Here is a 25,986-nt window from a genome sequence, read left to right on the forward strand (position 1 = left end):
TGACAGCGTTTAGCCTCATTAAGCTTACAAATGTCTGAATTTGATTGCTGACCAAGGATCATTTAAAAGGGCGCAACGTTGATTTCCCTAATTATGCTTTAAAAAAAAACACAACTCTGCTTCTCAGCTGATGTCGAGGAGTCTTGCTAATAGTGGGCCATGTTGCTGCTATCGTTTGCAGACTCGAGACCATTTAATAACTGCGACTGTGAATATATAATGCCGATTTTCATTCAACTCTGTGGGTGGTGAACGTGCACAGTCGCCCTTCAACTCTGACACCTGACCTCGAGCACCTCATTAGCTTCCCTGTTAGCAGATAGCGACGATAAAACCCCTGGCATTTCACAGATATGCATGCGGATCTGTTGCTCGCAGCTGCCGCGCCAGCCAGTGAGTCTAACTGAGGCCTCGGACACAGACAGAGAGACAGGGTTTAAAAGGCTATAAATATTTAACAGTAAGTAAAAAATAGGGCTGATTTCAGCGCTGATTAGGCCAGCTGTCAGTCAGGGCCCGCAGGATTCACTTTGAAAAGAAGCTTTAAAAGGAGGGGTTGGGGTACAGTAGACCGACACACACAACCGTTGCACCCCTGGGTTAAGAGTTGCCACATTGAAGGGCTTTGCACAAGATAGGATCACTACCATCTAAATCCCCTGCTTCTCTTATCGCTCTTCAGAGTCCAGTAAAATGATGTCATCCCTCATTGTGTTCCTCTAGCCTTCTGTCCATCCCTGTAACTAGCTTTTTATCTCCCCCCGACCTCACTTTTGACCTCCATTCACAGTCGACTCCCCCTCCTCCCTTCTTCTACCTGTTCTCAGAAAAAGAGGCGACAGCTCGTTCTTGATCTATCGAGCTAATGGTGACAGACCTGGTGTAATTGCTGGACTGCAGCGCTGGGTGTTTGGAGCTTGGAACAGATCGTGCCAGTGATGATTCGCTATTCCGCTTCCATCGACTGGAGGCTAAAGCACTGCAAACTCATATATAATAAAAAAAAAATGGAAGAAACAAACATCAGACGTAAATGTGAGACGATTCGACTCTTGGAACAGACTCGTGAATATGCCTAAGCGACGGCTGCCGTGTCCTTTAACATGAGATGCAGCCCAGAGATAAACTTCCTAACACACAACACATGTTAAACTCCACTGAAGCTGTAACTCTACGGTGTAGTTTACTGTTTAGCTCTGAGTGTGGAACATCTACACATGTGCCCTGTGGTGTGTATATACAAGCTTGCATATTTGTGGGAGACAGAAAGAGAGAGAGGCACTTTTAGTGGCCATCATCTCTTATTATGTTCATTAATAATATTAGCATTCTTTCTTCCAAATATAGAAGTCAATCTCTCTCGCTCCGTCTCTTTCACCTCCCTCCCCTTCTCTTCCCTTCAGTGGTTTGATGTTCCTAATCATTTCCAGCCGTGAACTCCACATGAAAGACAACAAGCACTTGCCGTAATAGGGTGCTGAAAGAACGAGCGAGGGAGAGGACAGAGGAGAGGGGAGGGCGGGGAGGGGGGACGCTAGAAAAGAAAGGGGAGGTCAAGGAAGGAATGGAGATTGAAGGAGAAGCGAGATGAAGCTTCGGTCCTCCTCGTTCCCATTTCAAGGTCTCATGTTATCATTAGCCCTGCCTTTTGTTCCTTTGCCAAACTATTCCCCCCTCCTCTCCCCCCTCCTCCTCGCAGCTCTCCTTCCCTGCCATATATCTTAATTGTACCCATAGTGCCTCAACTCATTGGCAACAGACAGGCAGAAATTGATTTGGAGGCTCGAGAATGCCTAATGTGAGGATTGCTGCTCACTGGAGAGCAAAGGAATGTGTCTCTGGAAAAAAGAGCAACAAAGTCAAAGTGAATGTTTTAGCTCCATCCGACACTCCAACGCAGTTATTGCCTTTAAATCCAGACCCCTATTTCAGTTTGTTGTAAATAACTTCAGCTTGTGTGCAATTATCCAACAATGATGCATTCAGATCACAAGCTCCAGGTCGATCATGCTCTTTTATGGTCATTGCCGCTCCTTTAAGGGATAATTCAGGTTTATTACAGCGTGGCTCTAATTTTCGTAGTTTCTGGCATTAGTTATATCAGTCATAATAAGATTGTGCAAGTTAATTTCTGAGATCTGGAAATGCGGTGATGTCCCTAAAAATAAGTCCGATGGAGAGAGAAACCACGAGCAGTCGCAGTAAACAATCAACCAGATCTAAAAACGAGAATTTCCAAACCTGAAACCAGAAATGAAGGCAAACGAAAAAAAAAAAAAAAAAGCAGTGTAATGATTTAAATGAGGAAATATCTCATCAAGGAATAAGTAAACAAGACTAAGAATCGGTGCCAGACTACAGCATCATCACAACAGTATAACTGATAGAAATGGTTGCATATGGTTGGACAAGAGTTGCATGAATATTTGGCTTCTTCTAGATGATGATTGCTTCATAAACATCAGCGAAAGAGTAGATTAGATCGGGACAACTCTCTGTGTTTTACAGGTTTTACTATCAAAGCCTATAGAATCTCTCTCCCCCTCTCTTTCATGGGAAGCTATAAAAGTCCAGAGCCACGGCAGAAGTGCAGCTGCGGCCGAGAAGCTGCGCACAGACTCCCTCTGACACTAACTGATGTTTTACAGAGACAAACTGCAGAGAACAGCAGGATCCACCTGGATCAGCGCCCACATCTGGAGAAGATGAGCACAGAGAGGAGAGGAAGGGAGAGAGGAGATACAGTGCAGCAAGAGGGAGAAAGCCATGAGTATAATGAAGGAGCGGAGGACAGAGAGGGGAAGGGGTGAGCAAGGACAAAAGACCGCAATCCAGTGTAGAAGAAAAAGTAAATAAGACATGGAAGAAGTCAGCTGATGTCTTACTGTCACTCATGAGGTTTTGGGGTGGATGTTGGCGCTCTGGTATCATTAGACAGCACCTGTTAATCTGCACCCCATTACAGACAGGAGGCCAGTCTTTCTCTGCAGCGTTGAATACCACTGACAGATGACTCTGGCTGACGTGTGTGAGCCTTGAGTTGCAGATAGGAAAGGGTTAGGTGTGCGTGTGAGTTCTAAGTGGACCCTTGGAGAGCCATCCTCCTGTGCATCTGCAGAACGAGAGTGACAGTGGGAGTGTACGATAGAGGAAGGCTAAGTGGAAAGGTAGAGAGACAGAAAGAGGGAGCGATTGTGAAGAAGAGTGAGGCCAGTGAATGATGAGGTCTGGATCTTTGCTAATGCTCCAGTGAGTGATCACTCCTCTACTGTCCCAGCCAAGGATGAATGGCTCTCTGCGGACAAAAAAGCTGCAGGCCTGCGTCCTGGCTGAATCCGATACTCTGCACGCTCTTCCTGACTGTTTTTCACATAGCCCTCACCATAGCCCTTGCAGCTGACGGCTGCTGTGCGAGCCTTAGACTGTGTCTTTTAACAGATATTTAGTAGTCTGTCAATGCACTACACGTTAGGTAAATCAAAGTACTGTATGAAAATCTTAAGCTGAAAGCGTGCTGGATGAATTGATTTGGCATGTATTACAAGTTCAGATGCTTGGCAGATGCCTGTAACTGAGGAAATGGATTTGATGATTTTTTCAACTGATGAATGCCCTGAAAAGTCATGATATGTCACATAATGCATAATTAGATGAGTCTTCTGCAGGTCAGTTATCGTTTGCATGTTAGAAAGACACGTTCGAGCCATATTCCCGTCATATGAGCGTGACAGCTGCTGAAAAACAGGTAGACATTTTCTTGGCTGGCTCCTTATTTTTTCTACTACAATCCCAATTCAAAAAAAGTTGAAACAAATTAAACAAAATGTAATAATCTGCTAATCCTTTTTGACATATACTCAACTGAAAACAGTGCAAAGACAATATATTTAATGTTCGACCTCATCAACTTCATTGATTTTTGTAAATATCTGCTTATTCTGAATTTGATGCAGCAACACGTTTTAAACAAGTTGGGACTGGAGCAACAAAAGACTGGGAAAGTTGTGGAACGCTCCAAAAACACCTGTTTGGAACATTCCACAGGTAAACAGGTTCATTGGTAACAGGTGACAGTATCATGATTGTTATGAAAGGAGCATCCTGGAAAAGCTCAGGATGGAGCGAGGTTCACCACTTTGTGAACACACTTTGTGTTTTTATGAAGGATATTGCTCACAACAAACTAAGAAGGCTATCACCTCGTTTTCCATCATAATAGCTGATTGTGCTGGAGGGGATATAACATTCTGACCTCTTTGATTTTTGTTACCTTAGCCTGCTGTCATTGATGCCTTCCCTGCTGTGCATGTTTACTAAATATTTTCTCCACATTCTGCTACATTTCGTGAACCCATCAGGTGGGATATCAGCGCTCCCACAGAAAAGAACCACAATGGTGGTTTTGCACGTTTAAGCCCATTAAGTACAAATTGTGTGTACTAAGCTTTACTGCAGACCATTTTCCAAAGTGAACCACACTCCAGGCATTGACCACCTTCCAGGCAGCCATTAGTTTCAGTTCATGCCTGCAAAACCACCATTATGGCCCTTTAATATAATAATGATCACCATAGGATATGAGTGTTTTTTCTTTTTCTTTACGGCAGCTCATATCTGTAAATTCTGCATCATCCAAAACAACTTACAGTGAGTAATGATGCTTTGAAGAGGTTCAGTGGTCCAAGAGCAAGATGCTCTAGACCATTACAAAAACATGGGGACCAAACTTTTGACCTTGCGGTTAAAAAACAGGCCTTCTAACAACTAGACCATCGAAAATACACCCACGCTCAAAAAATCTGTGTAGATGTGGAAGAACCGTACAGCGTTGTAACCACTAACATCACAGAGGCGAGCGCGTCGCAAGCATATACTTAAGAGCCGGAGAGATTTAGATGTTGAAAGGTAAGGGCTGCTGTGTGTGCATGCGTTGCTGCGCGGTTGTTGTGTTTATCACGGCGGGATGCCTCCAGGGAGTACGATGAGGAATAGGTGCGCAGAGTCGAGGCTGGCTGGCTGGTCATGGATCAGAGAACAGACTCCGGCGTGGGAGGAATTCCTCCGTGGCAAACACCTTCGTCTGGCCAACCAGATCTCTTGATTTAAGACGACATGCCGTGTGTGTGTGTGTGTGTGTTTACTGCATTATCTTATAGGCTTTAAAAGCCTGCGTAAATGCAGGATACAGGAACAAACTGGGAGTTTGGGGTATTGAATCGGCACGTCAGTTTGATCCATCCCTCTGGCCTGTGTAGTGTAAAGTGAACACTAGTGCTGTGCTGTCAGATGGATTGACAGGAGGGAAATGTGCTGATGACAGAGTTGATCCTTACAAGCTCCTGTCTTTTCAGGAGGGTTGATATGATTTTCTTTTGCTACACATTTCAAACTCTTGCGCTTTGACAACACTGACATGTATTCCAGCTCTCTCTCTGTCTTGTCCCTCTGCATTTTTTGCCAAATCTGCTTCGGCGTTTCAAGTGTGGAACCGCATAACTGGCAGAAAAACTCAAATCATTACATCTTTTATTTTATAGCTCCCGAAGTTTCCATGAAAGTGCGCTTGCATAGCCGTTTTTTTTTTTTCTTTTTTTTTCCAGCATGAAGAATCCATACCATACTGTGGAGGGTTTTTAAATTTTAGAGTCTGTGGAGAATCAATGTCCTGCTCTTCTTCTTGTTCCCAGCCTTTATGCAAGCCTCTTCCCAGTCTGAGCCTCCACTCAAAAGCTACTTTCAAGTGTATTTGTGTATACTGTTCCTAACCGCTGTATATCATGTACCTAACAAACACAGCCATGTCTCCTTTGCTGCCTTATCCAGAGTAGAGCACCCTTTCCTTTGTCTCTGTTTGTGATCTGCATCCTTTTTCGGGTAAAGTTAGAGGTGATGATGAAGTCACCCTATGGCCAGGTGGGCGGTCATGGGTGTTGAAGCGTCTTTAATTAGATTTAGTGAAAAGGATGGGGTCATCGTGTACGTATGCGAGCGGCTGTGTGTGCGAGGGTGTACGCGGTCATCCAGATCTCATCACCACAGGTGGCTAATCCATCGCAGACAGTGAGAAAGATATGAGGAAGAACCAGACATGAGCCTAGATCCCAAAGATAGTGTTAGTCTCAACACTGTAGTCTCCAGGAAATCCCAGCAATGACCTAAAATTCCCAGCTGTAAACACTGACCAAAGGAGTACGTAGGTACAGTAAGACCCCCTCGAAAACCACAACCGTCTTGCCCTATCATTTCCATGTTTTAATAGCCTGTAGGAGCGACAGTGTGAGTCGAGGTGGGAGTGTTTCTGTCCGTCTATAGCCGGCAGGTAAGTGTAATGGTGAAGACATGTGTCGGTGGGACGGAAGGACTGTCGCTGCCGGATGTCTGCCGCGGTGGTCCTGTGCTCTGTGGGGTTCAGGGCTAGAGCAAGATCAGATGGATTCAGCCGTATGATGAAATCATCAAACAACAGGCAGAAATCTGTCTTTTATGTCCGTCCTTTTCTTCTTTAGTCGATCTTTGAGGAGGCGATTAGGGTGGAAAGCAGTATAGCAAAGAAGTGGACGTGCATCTATAAAGCAGACCACAACAAAATGAGATTTTAACAATAATGTACCAATATTCATCCTGCAGTCCTTGCAATCATGTAGAATAGTCATCTTATTAAGAGAATGATGTCGATGTTCATGTTCTGAAAGTCAGAACATTTCAAGAAAAATGTCATTATATGAGAGTTAGTCCTAATTTCTTTCTTCTAACCCTAATTAATTAATTGATTTATAAATGTACTTGGACCGTCTTTCCGAAATATTTTTCTTGTAATATTACTACACGATTCTTGAGATGTTGCATCTTTTTTCTCAACAATTTCTAACTTGATTCTCATAATATTCAGCATTAATTCTGGAAATCTGGAACATACAACTGACTGTGACCATAACACTCTAGTAGTCTGTCTTTCCAATTGTAATGATCTTTGTCTATTGCATTGTGTATTATCACATCCAGCATGTTATCGTGTATTATTTCAGTTGAACACTGTGGAATAGCTCTCTTTAGTCAGAAAAAAGTATAAACAGTGTTCACACAAAACCAAAACTGTAACTGTTATAAAGGTTTTTAGGAAATAAACACGAGACATCCTACTGCTGCCTTATGAGACAGAGAGAGAGAGTGATGTCATGAGGCCTCCTGGATCTTGGCTCGCATTAAAGGCTCAGAGATCTGAGGGAGAATGCTACTTTTAACAAGCACCATAAACGCCACCAAACAATGTTATGGATCAGTGTAAAACTTCAGTCGGGGGCAGGACCCTGGAGCACAGAGGACATTTCCCTTTTGTGTTTTGCAAGGAAATCTCTGTTGTGTTATGGGATTTTGGAATGTTTAAATAGATTTATGAATTTACGTTTGTGTGTATGCTTTTTATTGTGTGTGTGTGTGTGTGTGTGTGTGTGTGTGTGTGTGTGTGTGTGTGCGGCAGAAAGAAGGATGTTAGACAGATGAGATAAATGAGGTCAAGGTCTGGGTCAAGACCTCTGCCTGTTGTGAGTCTGTGTGTAAACAGTTTGAAGTCCTCTGGAGGAGAAATATGGATCACAGAGTGGCTCCTCCAGTCTGTCAGTCAGTCTGTGTCTTATTTCAGTGCCAGCTGAAAACCAGCTTGTGTCACTTGACCTTCCAACATTCTTTAAAGTGCCTCTGTTGACCCCTGAACCAGACTCACAACCTCTGTTAAAACTCTCCTTTCCTCTCCTCTCCTCTTCTCTCCTCTCCTCTCCTCTCCTCTCCTCTCCTCTCCTCTCCTCTCCTCTCCTCTCCTCTTTTACTAAAGGTCACCTGTCATTTCCCTTATTCTGTATCCATGATAACGCTGCACCACCTGTCTCTGCCAGTTTTTCAAACACACCACGGGGGAGAGCTGTCCTTTTTATTTTATTTTTTTCAAACATGCCCTATATCTGGGATCTATAAAAGTGAATTGCTCTCACAGATGCTCAGTTTTTATAGCACCCTGGAAATCATAACAAGTAGTGCTATGGTGTGTGATATTTGGACAAGTGCAGATGTATGAGCCTGTGAGATGGCTATATTATGGGACATTATTGTGATAACAGAAAGGCCTTTAGCTCATATATAATAATTGTGACACATGTAGGTTTTCTTTCACGCAGATTTCTCGACCTGCTGGGTGTGTACGTGTGATGCTTTTTGAAATCCTCATGTCTCACAGGCTGTTTGGCACCGGTGGACCGTCCATGTCTTACCTCATGTCTCTTTTCCCACAGGTCTCAGCCACAGATGAGGATCGCGGCTCCTTCGGTGCTATATCATACACCCTGGGCTCTGGCTCTGGAAATGCGGCACCAACCCACTTCACCATAGACAAGGAGTCCGGCCAGCTTTGCACCCGCACAGCTCTGGACCGGGATGAGGGGTTGGACAAGTTTGACTTGACTGTCACTGCAACAGATGGAGTAAGAGCGCTCTTACCCTTAACTTAAAAGAAAAGCAGACAAAACAATCCTTAAAGGCAAATATTTTGGGGAATCTCCCACCAAGAGTCAGACAAGAGGAACAATACCACTCTTATGTCTATGCGATTACGGGGTTACGAAGCTACAGCCAACAGACTGGCTTAGCTTAGCACAAAGACTGAAAGCAGGGGAAAACAGTTAGCCAAGCAAGGTAACAAAACTCCCCATAAAATCACAATTGTTTTTTTTATGTTTAGGTTTTGTACAAATTAAACATGTGAGACACCATGTTTTAACTCGTAAGAATTAGGGGGGCTGGTTTGATTTTGTTTCTTTCAGACATAGCCAGGCTAGCTGTTTCTCCCCATTTCCAGTCTTTGTGCTAAGCTAAGCTAACTGGCTACTGTGGTAGCCTCATATTTACCGTACAAGCATGAGAGTGGTATCGCTCTTCTCATCCAAACAAGCAAGTCAGTGTATTTCCAAAAACAATTTCAGCCTTTGCATCTTTTGTGCAAACAGAACTGAAATAGACTTCTCGATGACACCAAAACCTCAAACTAGGCACAAGTCAAATTTCTTTGTGATGCTCCATGACCAAACACATTGCTTGCAGAGTGTGAAACGCTCCTTCTGATCAGAGCTTTGAGCTGACGGCAAATTAAAGACGCGTACAGCTGCACTACAATAAATCTGATCAAAGAGTCATGTTTTGAGGAAGACAGCGTCCTGTCTCTTACTGTGTGTCTTCAAAAAAATCAAGGGGGACCGCAGCAGCATGGCAAAGCAATCAGAGCGAACAGACAGGCAGTGTGGGTAGGAAAAAGGTAAAGAAGAAGGAAAACAGAACCATCGAAACAGTCAGTTTAAATAAGCTCTTACTGCAGGATGCCGTTTAAGTTAAATAATATGCCTGATGCCATGACCACATTTACACACTCTTTGCTCAAGCATCTTCCCAGTAGACCCATGCACATTTAAAGTATCAGTTAATCACATTGGATGCACTTAGATAGGCACTGAAACCACACATAAGGTGCAATAAAGCATTCATTCTCTTGTGTGTACTTGGATTACAGAAAGAAACAGAATTCTGTACGTAACCATTGCTCTAAACATACTCTTATTAGTCCTAGCAATGGTAGTGTTCATGCTTTTTATTCTCTTTAGTCACCCCTTTTGAGGTAAAGATTGAATTCAGGTCTATAATTTACTATCCAACCCCCGCAATGCATCCTCTCTCCCATTCCCAGCACATTCCCAGCCCGATTCAGCTGGTGTCTGTTCCCTCCGTCTCCACTATCCCTGTTTTTAATGGGCTCGTAAAACTAAGCCCGCAGATACAGCGTAATGAGTGCAAACTCTTCTCCTCGCTGACAAATGCATACTACGCTTGATTGGCTCCATATTTTAGGGATCCTTAACACAGAACTCATCCCTTCCTCGTTTACAGCTGCTTCGTCTTAAGAGTGTGACATAAATCTATTGTCGCAGATTCGTGGCATGAAAGCCCCGGACTGTCGATTTCCACCAAGCGCTAGAAAACAAATTGAATGTTGTCTTCGGGGATATACAGAGCTGGAAGGGAGGGAGGATGTGGTTTAACTATAATAGCTATTCTTATGATTTAGCCTCCCTTTGTCTCAATAGCCTAGTCAGTTAAAGTCCTCAATGCGGCACTTGAGCCTGCCCTGCTGATGCAACCGTACGGACTCTGCTAACATTTTATTTCAATGCTAAAATCTTGTGTCGGATCTAATTTGTGGAATCTGCGTTTTTCAGGGTGGTTTGAGCTCAGTAGCCCGTGTGCGGGTGTCGGTGGTGGACATCAATGACAACAGGCCCGCCTTCTATCCAGTCCTCTACACGGTCAGCCTGAGTACCCATAGCGCCCCGGGGACCTCTGTCGTCAAGGTAACGGCAAACGACCCTGATGCTGGGCAAAACGGCAGGGTGACCTACCGCACGGTACCTGGAGGAGGCTCTGCTTTCTTCACTCTCAACAAGGACACAGGTGTGTATACGAACACTCACACACACAACAAATATGGATGAGCTCCTGTGGAACACATTTAGAAGAACGAAGAATAATCCGCCTTCTCTACTTTCCTGTCTTCCAACTCTACAGGTGTGATTTCTCTCTCTCGCTCGCTCCACGGCAAAGCCAACACGGTCATCTCCATGGTGATATCAGCCGAGGACGGTGGGGGTTTGACGGCGCCGGTCAACGCCAGGGTGAACGTGAGCGTGGTGGGAGGCTCGGTGGCGTCCCCCGTGTTTGAACAGGCCCAGTATTTCTTCACCGTGCCCGAGGACGTTCTCAGGGGGACAGCGGTGGGAGTGGTCCGCGCTGCTGCCAAGACAGGTGAGGACGGCTGTGCTCTCAGGTCCTCTGTTGATTATCGAGTATTTTCTCTTTGCTCCTCTTGTCTGCCTGTGGTCATTTCAGCCTTGTTTGCATCAATTTACTTTACATGATTTGCTGAGGGGAACCTCTTTTATGTGCCGTACCTGGTTTCCTCTTTCAGACGAGTACCGGGACAAAAATGCTGTAATGGGCTGAAGAGTGTATGATGTCTTACCTCTCACCCCGGCAGTTGCACAAATACGCAAGAGCAGACACTCCATTAAGAAATCACATCCATCACACAGCGTGGGCTTTACAGGGGATTATTTTCACTATGGCCAGACTTCTATTTTCTCTCAGTATTAATGATGGAGGAATGGATTTGGATGGAGCTGTAACTCTGAGTGGGAGTCAAAATGAAGTGTTCTCTGTGGTGCAGTGGACAGAGGAGCACTTATCTCTAGCTGTGTAACTGTACAAGGCTCTCAGTGATTGTATCTCGTCACCCACTTTGAGTGAATCCAGCCTTTCATTAACACTTAGATGAGAAATAAACACATCACATCTCTGTGTACTCAAAGTGGATATGGATCTATCATGTTTTTTTTTTTATGTGGTAGGTGTGTATTCATTTCGGTGGATAACCAACAGTTGTAGACATTTTTTTTTTACTTTTGAGTCATTTATAAAGCAAAAAGATTGCAAAAGATTTGCTGGTTCCAGCTTCTTACATGTGATTCTTGCCGTTGCATGCAGGTGTTTCTAGGGATATCCAATACTCCATCTCCTCCGGAGACCCTGATGGCTACTTCACAGTGGACAGTGCCTCTGGTACCATTCGCACTGCCCTTCCTCTGGACCATGAGACCTGCTCCAGTCTTGACCTGGAGATCCAGGCACGCACCGGCTCGCCTCCAGCATATGGGACCAGCCGGGTGCGAATAACCATATCAGACATCAATGACAATGCCCCTACCTTCCTCCCATCCTCTTCAGAGTCCCTCCTTTTACCTGAGATCACCAAAATGGGTACTGTTATCTACACCATTCAGGCCACCGACAAAGACTCTGGTCATAACGGTCAGATCAGCTTCGACCTGGTCTCTGCTGGGGCTGCAGGCAGCAGCGGCCAGAGGACGTTTGGTGTTGACCGGGGCAGCGGGGAGGTGCGTCTGATTGGGAGTCTGTCGTATGAAAGCGTCCCACGCTATGACCTTCAGGTAGTTGCAAAGGATGGCGGAGCACCTCAGCTTAGCTCCACCTTCACCCTTGTAGTCCACATCCAAGCACAAGATGCACAAGGCCCCAGCTTTGACACCCTGACCTATCGCGTGGAGCTACGGGAAAACACACCTCTCAACACGCGTTTCCTACAGGTTCGAGCGCTCAACATAGAGGCTTCTGGGAACGGTGGAAGCTCCTCCTCATCCTCCTCCTCCCCTATTTCCTACCGCCTCAGGCCTGATGGTGACGCTGCCGGTTTTGGCATCATGCCAGATAGTGGCTGGCTGTTCGTTCGTAGCTCTCTGGACAGAGAAGTCAAAGACATGTACCTGTTGACCGTTCTGGCCACTTCAGGCCCTGGTGGGGCGGGGAGAACCGGCAGCGCCACAGTCAGGGTGACGGTAACCGACGAGAATGACAATTCCCCGAGACTGAGCCAGGAGAGGGTGTTCCTGGCTGTTAGAGAGAACCTGCTGGCGGGGACAGGCTTTGGCAGGGTGTCTGCAACAGACAGAGATGCAGGACTCAATGCTCGGCTCACCTACAGGCTGCTGCACACCGACAGGCACTTTCAGATTAACTCACAAACAGGTGAAGACAAACACCATGACTTTCATTTAAATTAAATACCAGCGATAGTACACTTGAAGCAGTTTGTTATGATTGTGTTACACTGGATGATGATATGCATTTGCTGTTTGTCAATTAAATAAACATGGTTATTGCTCTGTAACTATTGCAAGTAATGCATGCTAAGGCCTCTCTCCTTCCCTTTGTCTGTAGGTGAGATTAGCACCCGTCTCGCCCTGGACCGAGAGCAGCAGTCCAGCTACCAGCTTGTTGTGGTCGTACAGGACGGGGGCACGCCTCCTCGCAGCGCCACTGGCACAGCTCATATCACTGTGCTGGACGAGAACGACCACGCCCCCAGTTTTACTCACGTTAGGCCGGACAGGGAGCTGCTCCTTCAGGTGACAATGAAGTTATTCTGTATGATTTCTCCGGCAAATATTTGAAAATAAACAGCAGCTTCTTAAACTCACTTTTCATTTTTGTCAAATCCTGTGATGTATGAGCAATCTTTTATATCTTAGTGATCATAGTGGTGGAAAGGAAAATAAGATAAGGCGAGGAATAAACATAATAGGAAGATTGTTGGAAAAAGACTATAACACGAATAACAACCCCTCTCCATTGAAGGTGATGGAGGGGCTTCCATCTGGGACTGTCCTAGGGACAGTGACAGCCAAAGACCCAGACGAAGGAGAGAATGGGACTGTATTCTACTCTTTATCAGGTGAGTGAATTTCTACATACCAAGTATATCCCTCAAACATCCAGCTGTTTAGTGTTAAACTTAAGTTTGAACTGATATCCATGTATGTTGCATCCTCTGAAGGCCCCAGAGCGGAGCGTTTCTCCCTTAACCCGACCAGTGGCGAGCTGAGAACCGCTTCCCCCCTGAGATGGGTGGAGCGAGCAGAGTACGCCCTCACTGTGACCGCTGCCGACCACGGTACGCCAGGCCTCAGCTCCACCTGCCAGCTACAGATACAGGTAAAAATTCCGTACACTTTCATATCCACGTCTATCCGGCGACATGTACAAGCACCCACACGTTTGTTATGTCTCCAAAATGTTTTTGAGGCAATTGAAAAAAGGCCAACCTGGTGACCAAACCTAAAACTGTCACATCGACACATTACCTCAGTCCTGTTGCATTCCTTGCTGCGAGTAATTTCCTCAATCTGTGCACAAAGTGAACAGTATAACTGTCAAAGAAATTGGAAAAGGAGGTAAATATGAGAAGGAGAGAAACTGAACCTGTGCCTGTACAAACAAAAGCATCTATCCAATCTATCGTGTGTTTCCTGCTCCAAAAGTTAGTGGGGTAACCAAAGCCCAAGGTGAGAAATCCTGAGCTGCAGGAGGGAGCTGGTCTGGACTGAGTTATTGTTCTGAACTTTCCATCGGAGGGTCAATCCTGCATATCAACATACAATATCAGGAATTCAACAGCAGGAAAAAAGGTCTGCCACAGAGGCATTTGGCCAGAGAGGGGTGGTGCTTTGCTTTGACTGTGGAGTTTTGAGCGCAGTGATTTTATGTGAAGTGATTTCAGAAAGGAAAAGGATGCTAATTACAGCGGGAGCGCTTGCCTTAGATTTCGCCTGCGCCCTCCTTGTGCAACACTGAGATTAGGCAGAAGGGAAACAGGCACCTTGGAATCAAATGCTCCCAGATGAGGTTTGATGAGAGCCAGCTGCATCAAATCACACAGAGAGAAAGGGAATACACCACTGTACGGTAGCAGGCAGTGATACATGCACACACACACACACACACACACACACACACACGCACACACACACACACACACTCACTGTAACGACGCATTCAAATACTCTCATGAGCTAACATTTCCAGATAATGATTTTGAGATAACATTTCACATAGCTGTGGGTAAAATCAGACACAGGGATATTGCTGTACACCACAATCACTACAGTACACACACTAGCTAGCTTGTATCGGAAAAGGCCATTGGGGAGACCAGAGGAAAGGTTCGAATGGTATAGTACGGTACAGTTGCTGGCATTGTAAAACATCACATTCAAACACTGGGATGTACTTGAGCAGATGAAAGTCCTGTCACCCTACAGGCAAACATTTGTGGCTAAAACAACATAAAACTCAATTAAATGGCTGAATTTCCAAAAACAGATGAACAAAATAGGACATGGTTTTGTTTTCTTGCTTTTTTTTTTTGCAGAAACAGGTGGCTCTGAGACATGCGGTCTGTCGTGCATTGTAGCTGCAAATGTCTGCACGTGGGCTCAGTCTTTGTGGTCAGCACATGAGGCTAAATTATGCACATCATCCACATCACGTCCCTCGCCTTCGAGGTTTAGCCTTGCTATTCACGTTTCGATAAAGGCAAGATGCAATTCATTGCAACAGATCGTGAGCGAGGCGTGTTGCGCGTATGGATTTTTTGATGATGAAACCATAGCTTGTTAAAAAAAAATCTGCTTTTGTTTGCGGTCTTCGGAGCTCTTTGATCTGGCCCAGAACTACATCGAACCCTGAGGCTGTTGCTCAGAGTGGCGAAAGCCCCCTGGCACGCACTTGTACCGGACTGCGGCACATGGAGGCTGCACTTACTGCTCTGCATTATTTGAACTGGAATATATACAGTCTTCCCTCCCATTACACCCTTCATTATTCTGTCACAGGTCACAAACTCTGACTCTCATCTTGAAGCCAGAACGCTGCAGTGTCAAGATATTTACTGGAAGGATTGTACATAATGTCTTCACGCACAATGAGAATGCCTGGGAGGGTTATTATAGTAATCGCAACAAAACAGAAACAGACTACAGCCCAAGGATATGTTTAGGGATGGTCTGGGGTGAGAGCCATATAGCTTCATTGTCTGCAGAATACCAAAGGAAATCAGATACAATAGTATACCCAGCACACTTTTCTCCTGTGCTTGGTTGAAATACTACTTACATTGAGAAGTTTTCACAGATATGACTTGCATGATACGATCTGAATAATTCTAACTAGATGAAGAAAGTCACAACAAATGCTGACTTAAAGTCTTTTTAACACTAGTTTCCTTTCCTTCAGGTTCTCAGCTCCTCCAGGTCCAACCCCAAACCCAACATGCTCTCCATGACCCTGAACACAGTCGAAGGGGCTGTTCCGGGCTCTATAATTGGCTCTGTCCGCCCACATGACCAGCAGGAATCTTCTTTATTGGAAGGCCAGGTGACCTACCTGGTAGTGGGGGGGACCGACCGCGATGGGACTTTCATGGTGGACCGTTTAAAGGGCGATGTGTATCTCGTCCGAGAGCTGGACTACGAGAAGGGGTCGAGGTACACACTGCACATCGAGGTGTCTGACTTCTCCCAGTCGTTTCCCAGCAGCCACCTGGTGCAGCTGGATATCAACGTGCAGGACAGCAATGACCATGCCCCCCAGTTCACAGAAGATCCCGTTACCATTGTGATCCCAGAGAACATAGAGCCCGGGGCTTCCATATATACCTTCCAGGCTTTGGATCAGGTGTGCAACAGAATATATTATCTGCTAAAGAACAAACATAATGTTGACCAGTGATTGATCCTTGTTACTGTATAAGTTAGATATATTTTTAACCAAACCAGAGCTAAATTTGGTTAAAAATATATCTAACTCAATTGTTAATTGTTAAGGCTGCAGCTAATGATAATCTTCATTACTGATTCATTTGTTTATTATTTTTCTGACTAATCGATCTTTACTCATAAAATGTCAGAACACAGAGGATAAAAAACATAACTGAGCCCAGGATAATTTATTTCAATGGATTGTTTTGTCTGACTGTTGGACTAATAATTGAGTTACAACTGCATTTATGTAACTTAGAGAAAACGAAAATTGTCACATTTCAGAAGCAGGAACCTTATAAATGACTTAAGTTGTCTTTTAAGTTGTTCAAAAAAAAAAGTTTTTCCCTGGAGCTTTCAACTGCATCTCACAGTCCTCATTAGAGGATGAAAGAGAATTTGCCCTCCTGTCATCATGTGACCTAAATATAGAAAGCAAACTTCATCCACTAACGAAGTGAATTGTGAGATGTGGTTGAAAGCCCTAGAAAAACAAGTAAGTGGACCTTAAGTTAAGATCATTTTGTCTGCTTTTTTCAGCTTTTTCTTAAGTCAAAAATGAACTTTCACACTTGTGATTTTAAGTGTTTTTCCTCGCTTGATGAGAATTTCTGCTCACCGTGTGATTCATCCCTTTCCTTTTTTAGGATGGCAGTGGACCCAACAGTGAGCTACGTTACTCCATTGAGCACTCCTGGCCCGACACGCCTGACCTCCTGACCCTCGACCCCTCCAGCGGAGTCCTGACACTGGGCCAGAAGTTAGATCGTGAGTCGACACCGTCCCTCTACCTCGTGGTGCGGGCCACGGACCAGGCAGAGGATCCCTCTCAGAGGCGCTGGGGTTCGGTCACTGCCAGAGTATTTGTGACGGACGAAAACGACAACGCTCCGGTCTTCAGCTCGCCGTCTGCGGTCAGCGTCATGGAGGATCAGCCTGTCGGGTGAGCGGCACGTCTAGCTGAAGTCTGTTTTTGGTGCTTCAATGGACATTGCTCTCATTGCTTTGACAGATTTCCTCCATCAGGCCACAAAGGAGGAACACTGAATTTAAAAAGAATCAAGTTTATTCTCATTCTTGGCTCTGAGCACGTGGAAGTGGTCGTTTGTGTTTGTAATGCTGTTTGTATGTTTATGGACAGGTTTGTGATTTTGTACGTGATGGCTCGAGATGAAGATGAAGGAGAAAACGGCAGAGTGTCATACAGAGTCCAGGCAGGCAACAGCGCCGGTCGCTTCAGTCTGAACCCCAACACTGGTAAGCTTATTTTGAGGGTGAGCCACAGTGTCTAAAAATATAGTGATGTTACTATAATGTAACAGGGTCTGTGGAGACTGGGGATTTCCCATAAAGACCCAATTTACACTCCATCAAGAGATGATTAGGTTAAAATTCACATCATTTCATGCATTTGCAATCCTGCTTTGAATGATTTAACACAGTGGGAGTAGTATGCAGCCTTTTTCTGTGGGGTTTCATGATTGATAGATAATCAGCATCCCACACATAGTGGCCCCCCCTGGATGAACAAAACTTTCCACAAGATCGCAATTACCCACCGAAGTGCAGGGTCCCAACTGCTAAAACACTCATAACCCTCATAACCCTCTTTACTAGATGGTCTTTCAATGCCTTAGAGCAATATTTCACTTGAATAATGCTTTGGTGTTCTTTTCTTGACGGTTTTGTTCATGGGAACCGATTTGGGTGAGGGACTTGGACGGGCTTTGATATCTTATATATGTGCATACGTAATCGCCTCATCATGGTGTGGGCGTGCTCAGATCTGGCTGAGATGGGATTAGGAGCCATAGGACAGACACTTAATGCAGCTTCCAGATGGAAAAAAAGTCTTTACTTCATTACTGTCAAGTGTCTGGTGTATTAGCAGGGGTTGATTTTCGCTTCTGGTTCGTTTCTCAGACTGTGTGGTGTTAAGCTTATGGTTAATAATAGCTGTAATAGCAGATTAGCTTTGTATTGAGAGGACATTTACCAAACTGCCAGGCTAATGTGGGGGGCATCATTAGCCTGATTACTGCTTATAAATTATATGTCTGCGCTGCCAACATGAACTTTCTGTAATTTCCCATTATGGCTGCTTTAATGCTAGTTTTATGAACCACTGAAGCTATTGTTTCTTATATGTCAATTTTTTCACAAGTATCTGTGTATTCATGCTATTTGAGAGCGTACAGCAGATATATTCTATATCTGCTCAATCTATCATTAAAGCCATGTCCTACTTACCATCTTTATGGCTGCAGCACTGCATTAAATGAGAAAATCTCTTTCATTTGTGCAGTATATTATGCCCATTTCCCTGAAATGTAGTATATTTTTTTGTCTTTGGAAACCTTTAGCTCTTCGGTAGCACTAAAACAAAGTTTCATGTAAGTTTGAGCAAAGCTAATCCAGAGAGAATAAGAGTGCCTTTATCATATGGCTGATACTGTATCAGTAACACTAAATTGGCTGCAGAGGAGGATGAAATAGTACAGCAAATGTTTTGCATATGTTTGCGTTTTGGCTGAAACACAGGGGCTTGCAAAACCTCACAGGAACATCTGATCCTCGGCCTCAAACGCCAACAGTCAACACACGATGTATGTGTTTGGCATGCTGTGGCATTTATAAATTACACACGTCTCTCAGGCACCATATGCCTGCTAAACTTGTATGAGCAGACACAAACACGGACACACACTGAATAGAAGAATAACTGAGGCCAGAGAGTGAGAAGTAGTGGTCTGATTCATAAACTCTGCCTCAACCAGCTTGAGATACTTTAAACACACAAGTGCAATGTTGTAAAAAAAAAAAAAAAAACTAATTTGAGGGGAGGTCAGAGGTTGATTTGAGTCAACTGTGTAGTTCCAGGTTGTAGTCTGGATTGTGTGTGTTTTGCTCCATGCCTGCACTTGTGCTTTGCAGTAAGCATACATGCTCTCTGACGAAGCGCTGCAGCACACTGATTCACATCTGAGTGCCAGAATACAATCACTGGTGTGATTTTTTTCTCTTACTGTGGAAACTCTCATAAAGCAAATCTGTAAGAGTTTTGTTTTTACTGGTCCTCCAGGCATACGAATACTGCCTCTCTCAGGTACCCAAGATTACATGCTCACAGAAATAATCTGAACACACAACAAACATACCTACACACACATTTCAAGACCAAAAAAAAAAGGAATCAAAATGAGAGAAAAGGTTTTAAGTGAAGTGATCTGGACAGTTTTAGAAAGTTCACTGCTCACTGCATCTTTTTCCCTTTTCAGGCTCTCTCTCCATCCTTAAAGTTTTAGACCGGGAGGAGCAGGAAGTCTTCAATCTGACCATTGTAGCAGAGGATCATGGGATGCCTCAGCTTTCCACCTCTCAGGTGTTGTCTGTGCATGTGATTGATGTGAACGATGAAGCCCCGGTGTTCCAGAAAGCGGAGTTTGAAGCCAAGGTCATGGAAAACCAAGGACCAGGGACAACCGTATTGACAATTACTGCCTCTGACCGTGACCAAGGTTGGTTTTAAATGTATCATTCAATATTTTGAATAAGTTTAGTCAGTGAGCAGGAAATGGGGACATACTGTGGGTGCCACAAGATCCCAAGAGAATACTTACCTCTTTATGTCAGCAAATAGGGTTCTTTTGGCACAGGAAAAACAAATTGTACAGATATTTTGCAATATTTTCTGCTTGATTATTCCACAGAATATTAATGTCTGTAGATTTCATGTGAGCCTACACATGAAAATACTGGTTTCTTTTGGCCAGTAATAATTATGGATAATGTCAACAATGATAGATGTAGGAAAAAGACAAGATATGAAAGCATAAAAAGAAGAAAGATTGCAAAATTCACTGCAAGAAGAATGAGTAAAGGGTTGCAGCTGATATATGTTACATACAGTATGCCTCCACTAGGATGGCCAGAGAACTAAACAGCAGAGACACATAAATGCTTTTGAGAAACCAAATCACTTTCATGCAAACCACAAGCTACTGATAATGAAAATGTGTGGTTACAGTCAATCGTCCAGAGCCTAATATTTCTGGAGCTTGGAGCTTTCATTAGGACTTGCCAGCAGCTCTGTGCAGCTGTGGTTTCATTAATACTGCTGCCTTACTACATTAAATGTAGCATATTTTCTTCATCGCTTGTTATGTACTGAGCCATTTGTTTTTGTCTGTGTCCGTTTCGTGTTTCAATGCAGGCTCTAATGGCCAAGTGACATACGGAGGTGTGACAGAGGAAGGCTTCATCATCAACCCTGTGACAGGAGTCATCACCACCACACAGGAACTAGACACAGAGCTACAGGACCACTACACGCTCACCGGTATTACATATGCATTGTCTATTTGAAATATAAACACTGAGCTCATTTATTACCACAGATCATCGTAAATTTTGTATGGGCTCTACCATCTAGTCATCTTAACAATTTCCATCTCTTGCCAGTGTATGCAAGAGACGGGGGGCTGCCTCCTAACTTTGCCAAAGCTGTAGTCCGGGTGGAGGTGCAGGATGTGAACGACAACGCTCCGGTCTTTGCAAAGCCATGGTACGGGCTGGAGGTGCCGGAGAACCAGGCCCCAGTAGAGCTTTGCTTTCTCAAGGCTACAGACCCCGACTCGGGTCCTGGTGGAGAGCTGGAGTACAGGATCACTGGTGAGAAACAGTGTTGTGTCTCTAGCCCCAGTATTTTATTAGAATGGATTCAAGGAGTGATTTAGTTCGCCGCAATTGCTGTAATTGCTGTTTCAGGGTGTGTCGAATGTGAAAATAACAATATCTTGGGAGAGGCAGTGAATTTTTGTCATTTTTGGTGTTTTTCAGGCTTAAAATGGTCAAGTTTAAAGTCACAGATTGTTGACAGATTATTGCAATTGGAGCTCAGCATGTGATGATTGCAACTAAATCACACTTGTGTTTGCATCAGTTTGGCACAATTTTTTGGTGAAATGTGAAGTTGTACTGACAGTGTGCAGGAGTAGATTTGCTCTTACCTCATAAGGAGGGGATATACTATATGCAGCATTTGGACCAATGTAGTGCATTTGACAGAGCTCTATATGAAAGATCAGATCTGCGTGCAGCTACCCTAAGCTCGCTCCTGACATTCCTCTGTCTTATTTCAATTATGATACATTCCATATAAATGTCTGGAGAACATTCAAGCTTTGACTTAAGTGCAGAGTTGGCACAGATCTACCCCTTTTCCTGTCTTCTTTTAACACTCAATCAACAGAAGTTTTTAAAGAGTTTTTCTTTTCTTCTACCGCATGAACTCCCCATCCAGCTGGGGATCCTGATGGAGATTTCCACCTCCACGGCAGCACGGGAGCCCTTTCCACCTCACGCGGGCTAGACAGGGAGACGAGGGCTGAATATACCCTGGAGGTAGTGGCCACGGACCGCGGCAGCCCCGCTCTCAGCGCTACTGTCACAGTGGAAGTCAAAGTGCTGGATGTCAATGATAACAGCCCTGTCTTTAGCAAAAGTAGCTACTCTGTTGAAGTGTCGGAGGATGCTGCAGAGGGGTCCCAAGTTCTGGAGGTAAGTAGGAATTTTGGCAGGTGATTAGAGAATCAGAATACGTGCTTTGTCACTCACATACTGTATATCTCACTTTTATAACAAAACTCCTCATATTTTGGTCATTAAAATGTATTTAACCTATTTCTAGGTGTCAGCCTCAGATGCTGACGATGACCTGAATGGGAAGGTTCTGTATTTTCTTAGCCGAGAGGTGCACGGAGCGTTCACTGTGGATGAAAGCACTGGTGTTATCACCACATCAGCACCTCTGGATCGGGAAAAATGGGCATCATACAGCTTCCAGGTGTTTGCTGTAGACCTTTCACCTGCTGCGCCCAGGAATGCCTCTGCTCAGGTAAATGAAGGTTTAGATTTTGAATGTGTTGACTGATTGCTAAGTTGGAGAGGACTTTTTTTTTACAATTTCGTACTACCTACATGTGACCTCTTTCTTCTAGGTGACAGTCACCATCCTAGACGTCAACGACAACACGCCCTTCTTCATCCAGGATCCGCTGGTCATCGAGGTGTCCAGCAGGCGTACCCAGCGGGTTCTAGCAACCATGAAGGCTGAGGACAAGGACTTTGGAGCCAATGGTTCGGTGTTTTATCGCTTTGCCACGCCAGTGAAGGGATTCAGCATCAACTCCCTGACTGGGGAGATCCAGGCCACCGAGCCACTGGGGGATCTGACCCAGGCTCAGAGGACCCTGATAGTGGAGGCCATGGACCAGGGCAGTCCAGCTCAGTCTGCGCAGGGAGTGGTGGTCATTTACGTGAAGGAGGTGGAGTACAGCGGCATCCGCTTCTCTAGAAATGCCAGAGATGTCAGCATACAGGAGAATGCTGCAAAAGGTCTGACATTGATACAGTATTTTTAGGGATTGGAAAAATCATCTCACTCAATTTGTCCCTCTGTACACTTTGAAAATCTCTCTGCTGTCACAGCTAAGGATTTTTTTCTCTGCTCTACTTCCAATGTTCAGGCACAGCTGTGGCTCAGGCTCAGGCTCAACACCCAGATGGCACGCGAAGTGGTATCAGCTACAGCCTCTTCAGCGGGAACAGAAAGCAGGTCTTCACCATCAGCTCCTCAACAGGTGAACCTCGACACAGCACAATCATTTTTTTAAGTATTACATCTTATAAGATGAGAATTCAGGATTGAATTACAGATTGTAAATGAGATCATATTAGTCTGTCCCCGATCTCCTGATCCTAATTATCCTCTCAAATCTGTGTGTTCTGCAGGTGAAATCAGGGTGCAGAGCTCCAAGGGGCTGGATTTTGAAGACACCCCCAGACTCCGTCTAGTTGTGAAGGCTGCAACTGTGTCCTCCACATCTTTCATGGCTATCAACTTGATCCTGCAGGATGTCAATGACAACCTTCCTCGCTTCCAGCTGCAGAATTATGTGGCTTACATGAGAGAAGCACAGGGATATGAAATGCCAATCATACAGGTACTCCGCAATAAAAGAAACTACACAGTAATAATACAGTCAGACAGGTAATACGTCCAGTGGAGTTTTGCTAAAGGTAAAGATAAATTCTCATTATTCTGCCTTTTTATTCCTTCTCCTCCACCTTCTTCCAGGTGGTGGCTGAGGATGTGGATCAGGGCCAAAACGGTCAGGTGACCTACTCCATCCAGTCATCAGGCATGAGCGGGCTGTTCAAGATCGACCCGATGACAGGAAGCATCACTACATCGGCCATCATGGACCGTGAGATCTTTACTCAGACCAAGTGAGAACAAATCTGGGGCTGAATAAACCACACCAACAACCACTCTGTGTGCACATTTTGAGGATGGATATATATTTTACCTGTAATAAATGTTGGAACTGGTTCATGGTGCTGTACAGAAAAAGTCCAGTATGTATACACAGGCAGGTTAACATACTGGTAGTAGAAGGGAAAAATTTGACGTAGCACAACATGAATCATACTCAGCTAGCTTTTATTTAGATAGCTGGTGTGGAGGTTTACATAGTCTGCGGAAGATATAAGCACCCATGCAAAGTGATATCTGCATGCCAGATTTATCAAAGCTACAACTGTGTCAACTCCTGTTCACTGTGACATTGTTATAGCTTTTTGTGTCTTGCTTTCTTAACAATATGAGAATGTGTAACCAAAGGTAAAAAAAAAAAAAAAAGCAAAATAGATGTGCATTATTTTGTGGGTTTTTTTTTTTTTTTTTTTTTACATTTTCTCCCTCACCATGTCTTTTTTCTGCCTACCCACAGGCTCGTAGTCACAGCAACTGACAGAGGGAGTCCAAGATTGGCGGGTTCGGCCACATTGACAGTGACCATTGTTGACCAGAATGACAACAGTCCCACTATTCCCTTGCCCCAGGAAGTCCGCATCCCAGAGAGTAAGTGCTTTAATTTTCAGGAATTGGAAAAGACCAACTGACAGCAAATACATGCAATGCATACGCATGCTATCACCAGATAAACCCTGTGTGGTTCTGAGGATGTGTAGTTGTGCAGCAGTTTTTTGTTCATCCTCTTTCTCCTTCTATCAGATATGCTGATTGGCACAGAGATCACTCTTGTGACGGGTAACGACGTCGACTCCAGTCCTGCCCTCTCCTACTCCTTGCAGCTGGACCCAACAGCCTTAGGCAAGTTTGGGATTCACCGCTACAGTGGAGGCGTATCACTCACTGGCCCTCTGGACTTTGAGGAGAAGACATGGTACACCCTGACTGTCAGAGCCACAGACAGCCAGCACCAGACCGAGGCTAACATTACAATACTGGTGGAGGATATTAATGACAATGCACCTGCATTCACCCATGATCTCTATCAGGTAGGATGGCTTATAAATCAAGCTGATGTTCTTTTTGTTTTTACGGCACATTTATTACATTTTCTCATAGACTTGTACACACACTGTAAAAAACACATGTGCATTCCCAGCATGCACTCACGGGGAGTGATAAAACTTAACTGACTAATATTGACTGGGGAATGGTTGAAGAGATGAGACTGTATGATATGTTCTTTCTCTAAGGAAATGACCACAACATTAACACAAGCTTAGGAATAACAGGAACTACAGTATAAAATGCAATTTTCCGCTCTGTGACTTGAGTGCCTGTTGACCTCCTCATCATGACTTTGTGAATTTTATTGCAATATTTATGCAATCTGTTGTTGGCTTATTTGTGTCTTTTGCCCTTCATCTCTGTATCCCAGGTAACTCTGCCTGAGCACACGCCACCAGGAAGTGCAGTTGTCACAGTAACAGCAACTGACAGAGACTCTGGAGAGAATGGAAAGATCACCTACAAAGTGATGTCATCAACACAGGAGGGTTTCTACATTGACCCCAACAATGGTAAACCACCTTGCCTTCCTTCCCGATATAGTTTAGCTCCATTTTGAAAAGAAAGTAAAATGCAATTCATTACAATTTGAAACTTTAGCATGACAATGTCTGACTCCCTCTCATTGTTCTGTATCCAGGAACCCTGTTCATCAGTCACAGAGCTGAGTTTGACCCTGAACATCCCTCAGTCAGTATTGTTATTCAAGCTTGTGATGGAGGCTCACCTTCACTCTCCTCCCTCACCACTGTCCATGTCCAGATCTCTGACGTCAATGACAATGCTCCCGTGTTTCACCAATCGGAGTACAGGTCAGTCTACATTTATGAGATTCTGGATGTGTTACTTTGTAACCCCAACAGCTGTCCTTACATATGTTATGTTCTTCTGTCTGCAGGGCTACAGTCTCTGAGGATACCATCCCCGGGTCAACAGTTCTGACATTTGAGGCCTTTGACAGCGACCTCTCTCGAGAAAACTGTGGCTTTGACTTCGCTATTGCCAATGGAAATGAAGGAAATGCATTCCAGATTGAAAGCAGCGTGAGGTTCCTGGAGGGGCGGGGATTTCAGACCGTTGGGACTCTGCTGTTGGCTGAGGGGCTTGACTTTGAAACCAAGCCACTTTACAACCTGACTGTGGTGGTGTCAGACCGTGGTGTGCCCCAGAGGAGCTCTAGTGTTGCTGCGGTGATAACCATTGGCGATGTGAATGATAACCCTCCAGTTTTCAGCAGAGCCGAATATACCGTGTCACTGAGTGAGGGAGCTGCTACTGGGACTGAGATCATACGACTGACTGCTACAGGTGGGCAAAAGTCTTATCTTTTTGTCCAGGCTCTCTCTTTTTCAATATTCCTTTCTTTCTTTGTCTCTCAGATAGTTCATTTTACTCTGTTGT

The 25,986-nt window shown here is 44.6% G+C and overlaps 1 protein-coding gene across 1 annotated transcript in view; it reads left to right on the top strand.

The window, feature by feature from the left end:
* The window catches only part of LOC121616995 (protocadherin-16-like), an 84,190-nt gene that overhangs the window by 52,550 nt on the left and 5,654 nt on the right, over positions 1-25,986 (top strand). Inside the window, exons 5-28 of the mRNA XM_041951940.1 lie at positions 8,283-8,471; positions 10,254-10,485; positions 10,600-10,836; positions 11,575-12,633; positions 12,826-13,013; positions 13,243-13,339; positions 13,442-13,599; positions 15,679-16,119; positions 16,850-17,145; positions 17,344-17,459; positions 19,481-19,720; positions 20,416-20,541; positions 20,664-20,873; positions 21,505-21,761; positions 21,892-22,098; positions 22,202-22,598; positions 22,730-22,843; positions 22,995-23,206; positions 23,341-23,492; positions 23,996-24,126; positions 24,280-24,566; positions 24,956-25,097; positions 25,226-25,397; positions 25,484-25,893. Of these exons, the coding sequence (XP_041807874.1) occupies positions 8,283-8,471; positions 10,254-10,485; positions 10,600-10,836; positions 11,575-12,633; positions 12,826-13,013; positions 13,243-13,339; positions 13,442-13,599; positions 15,679-16,119; positions 16,850-17,145; positions 17,344-17,459; positions 19,481-19,720; positions 20,416-20,541; positions 20,664-20,873; positions 21,505-21,761; positions 21,892-22,098; positions 22,202-22,598; positions 22,730-22,843; positions 22,995-23,206; positions 23,341-23,492; positions 23,996-24,126; positions 24,280-24,566; positions 24,956-25,097; positions 25,226-25,397; positions 25,484-25,893 (6,070 nt within the window). The remainder of the gene's footprint in view (positions 1-8,282; positions 8,472-10,253; positions 10,486-10,599; positions 10,837-11,574; positions 12,634-12,825; positions 13,014-13,242; positions 13,340-13,441; positions 13,600-15,678; positions 16,120-16,849; positions 17,146-17,343; positions 17,460-19,480; positions 19,721-20,415; positions 20,542-20,663; positions 20,874-21,504; positions 21,762-21,891; positions 22,099-22,201; positions 22,599-22,729; positions 22,844-22,994; positions 23,207-23,340; positions 23,493-23,995; positions 24,127-24,279; positions 24,567-24,955; positions 25,098-25,225; positions 25,398-25,483; positions 25,894-25,986) is intronic.

This window comes from Chelmon rostratus, chromosome 14, assembly GCF_017976325.1.
Source record: "Chelmon rostratus isolate fCheRos1 chromosome 14, fCheRos1.pri, whole genome shotgun sequence".
NCBI lineage: Eukaryota > Metazoa > Chordata > Actinopteri > Chaetodontiformes > Chaetodontidae > Chelmon > Chelmon rostratus.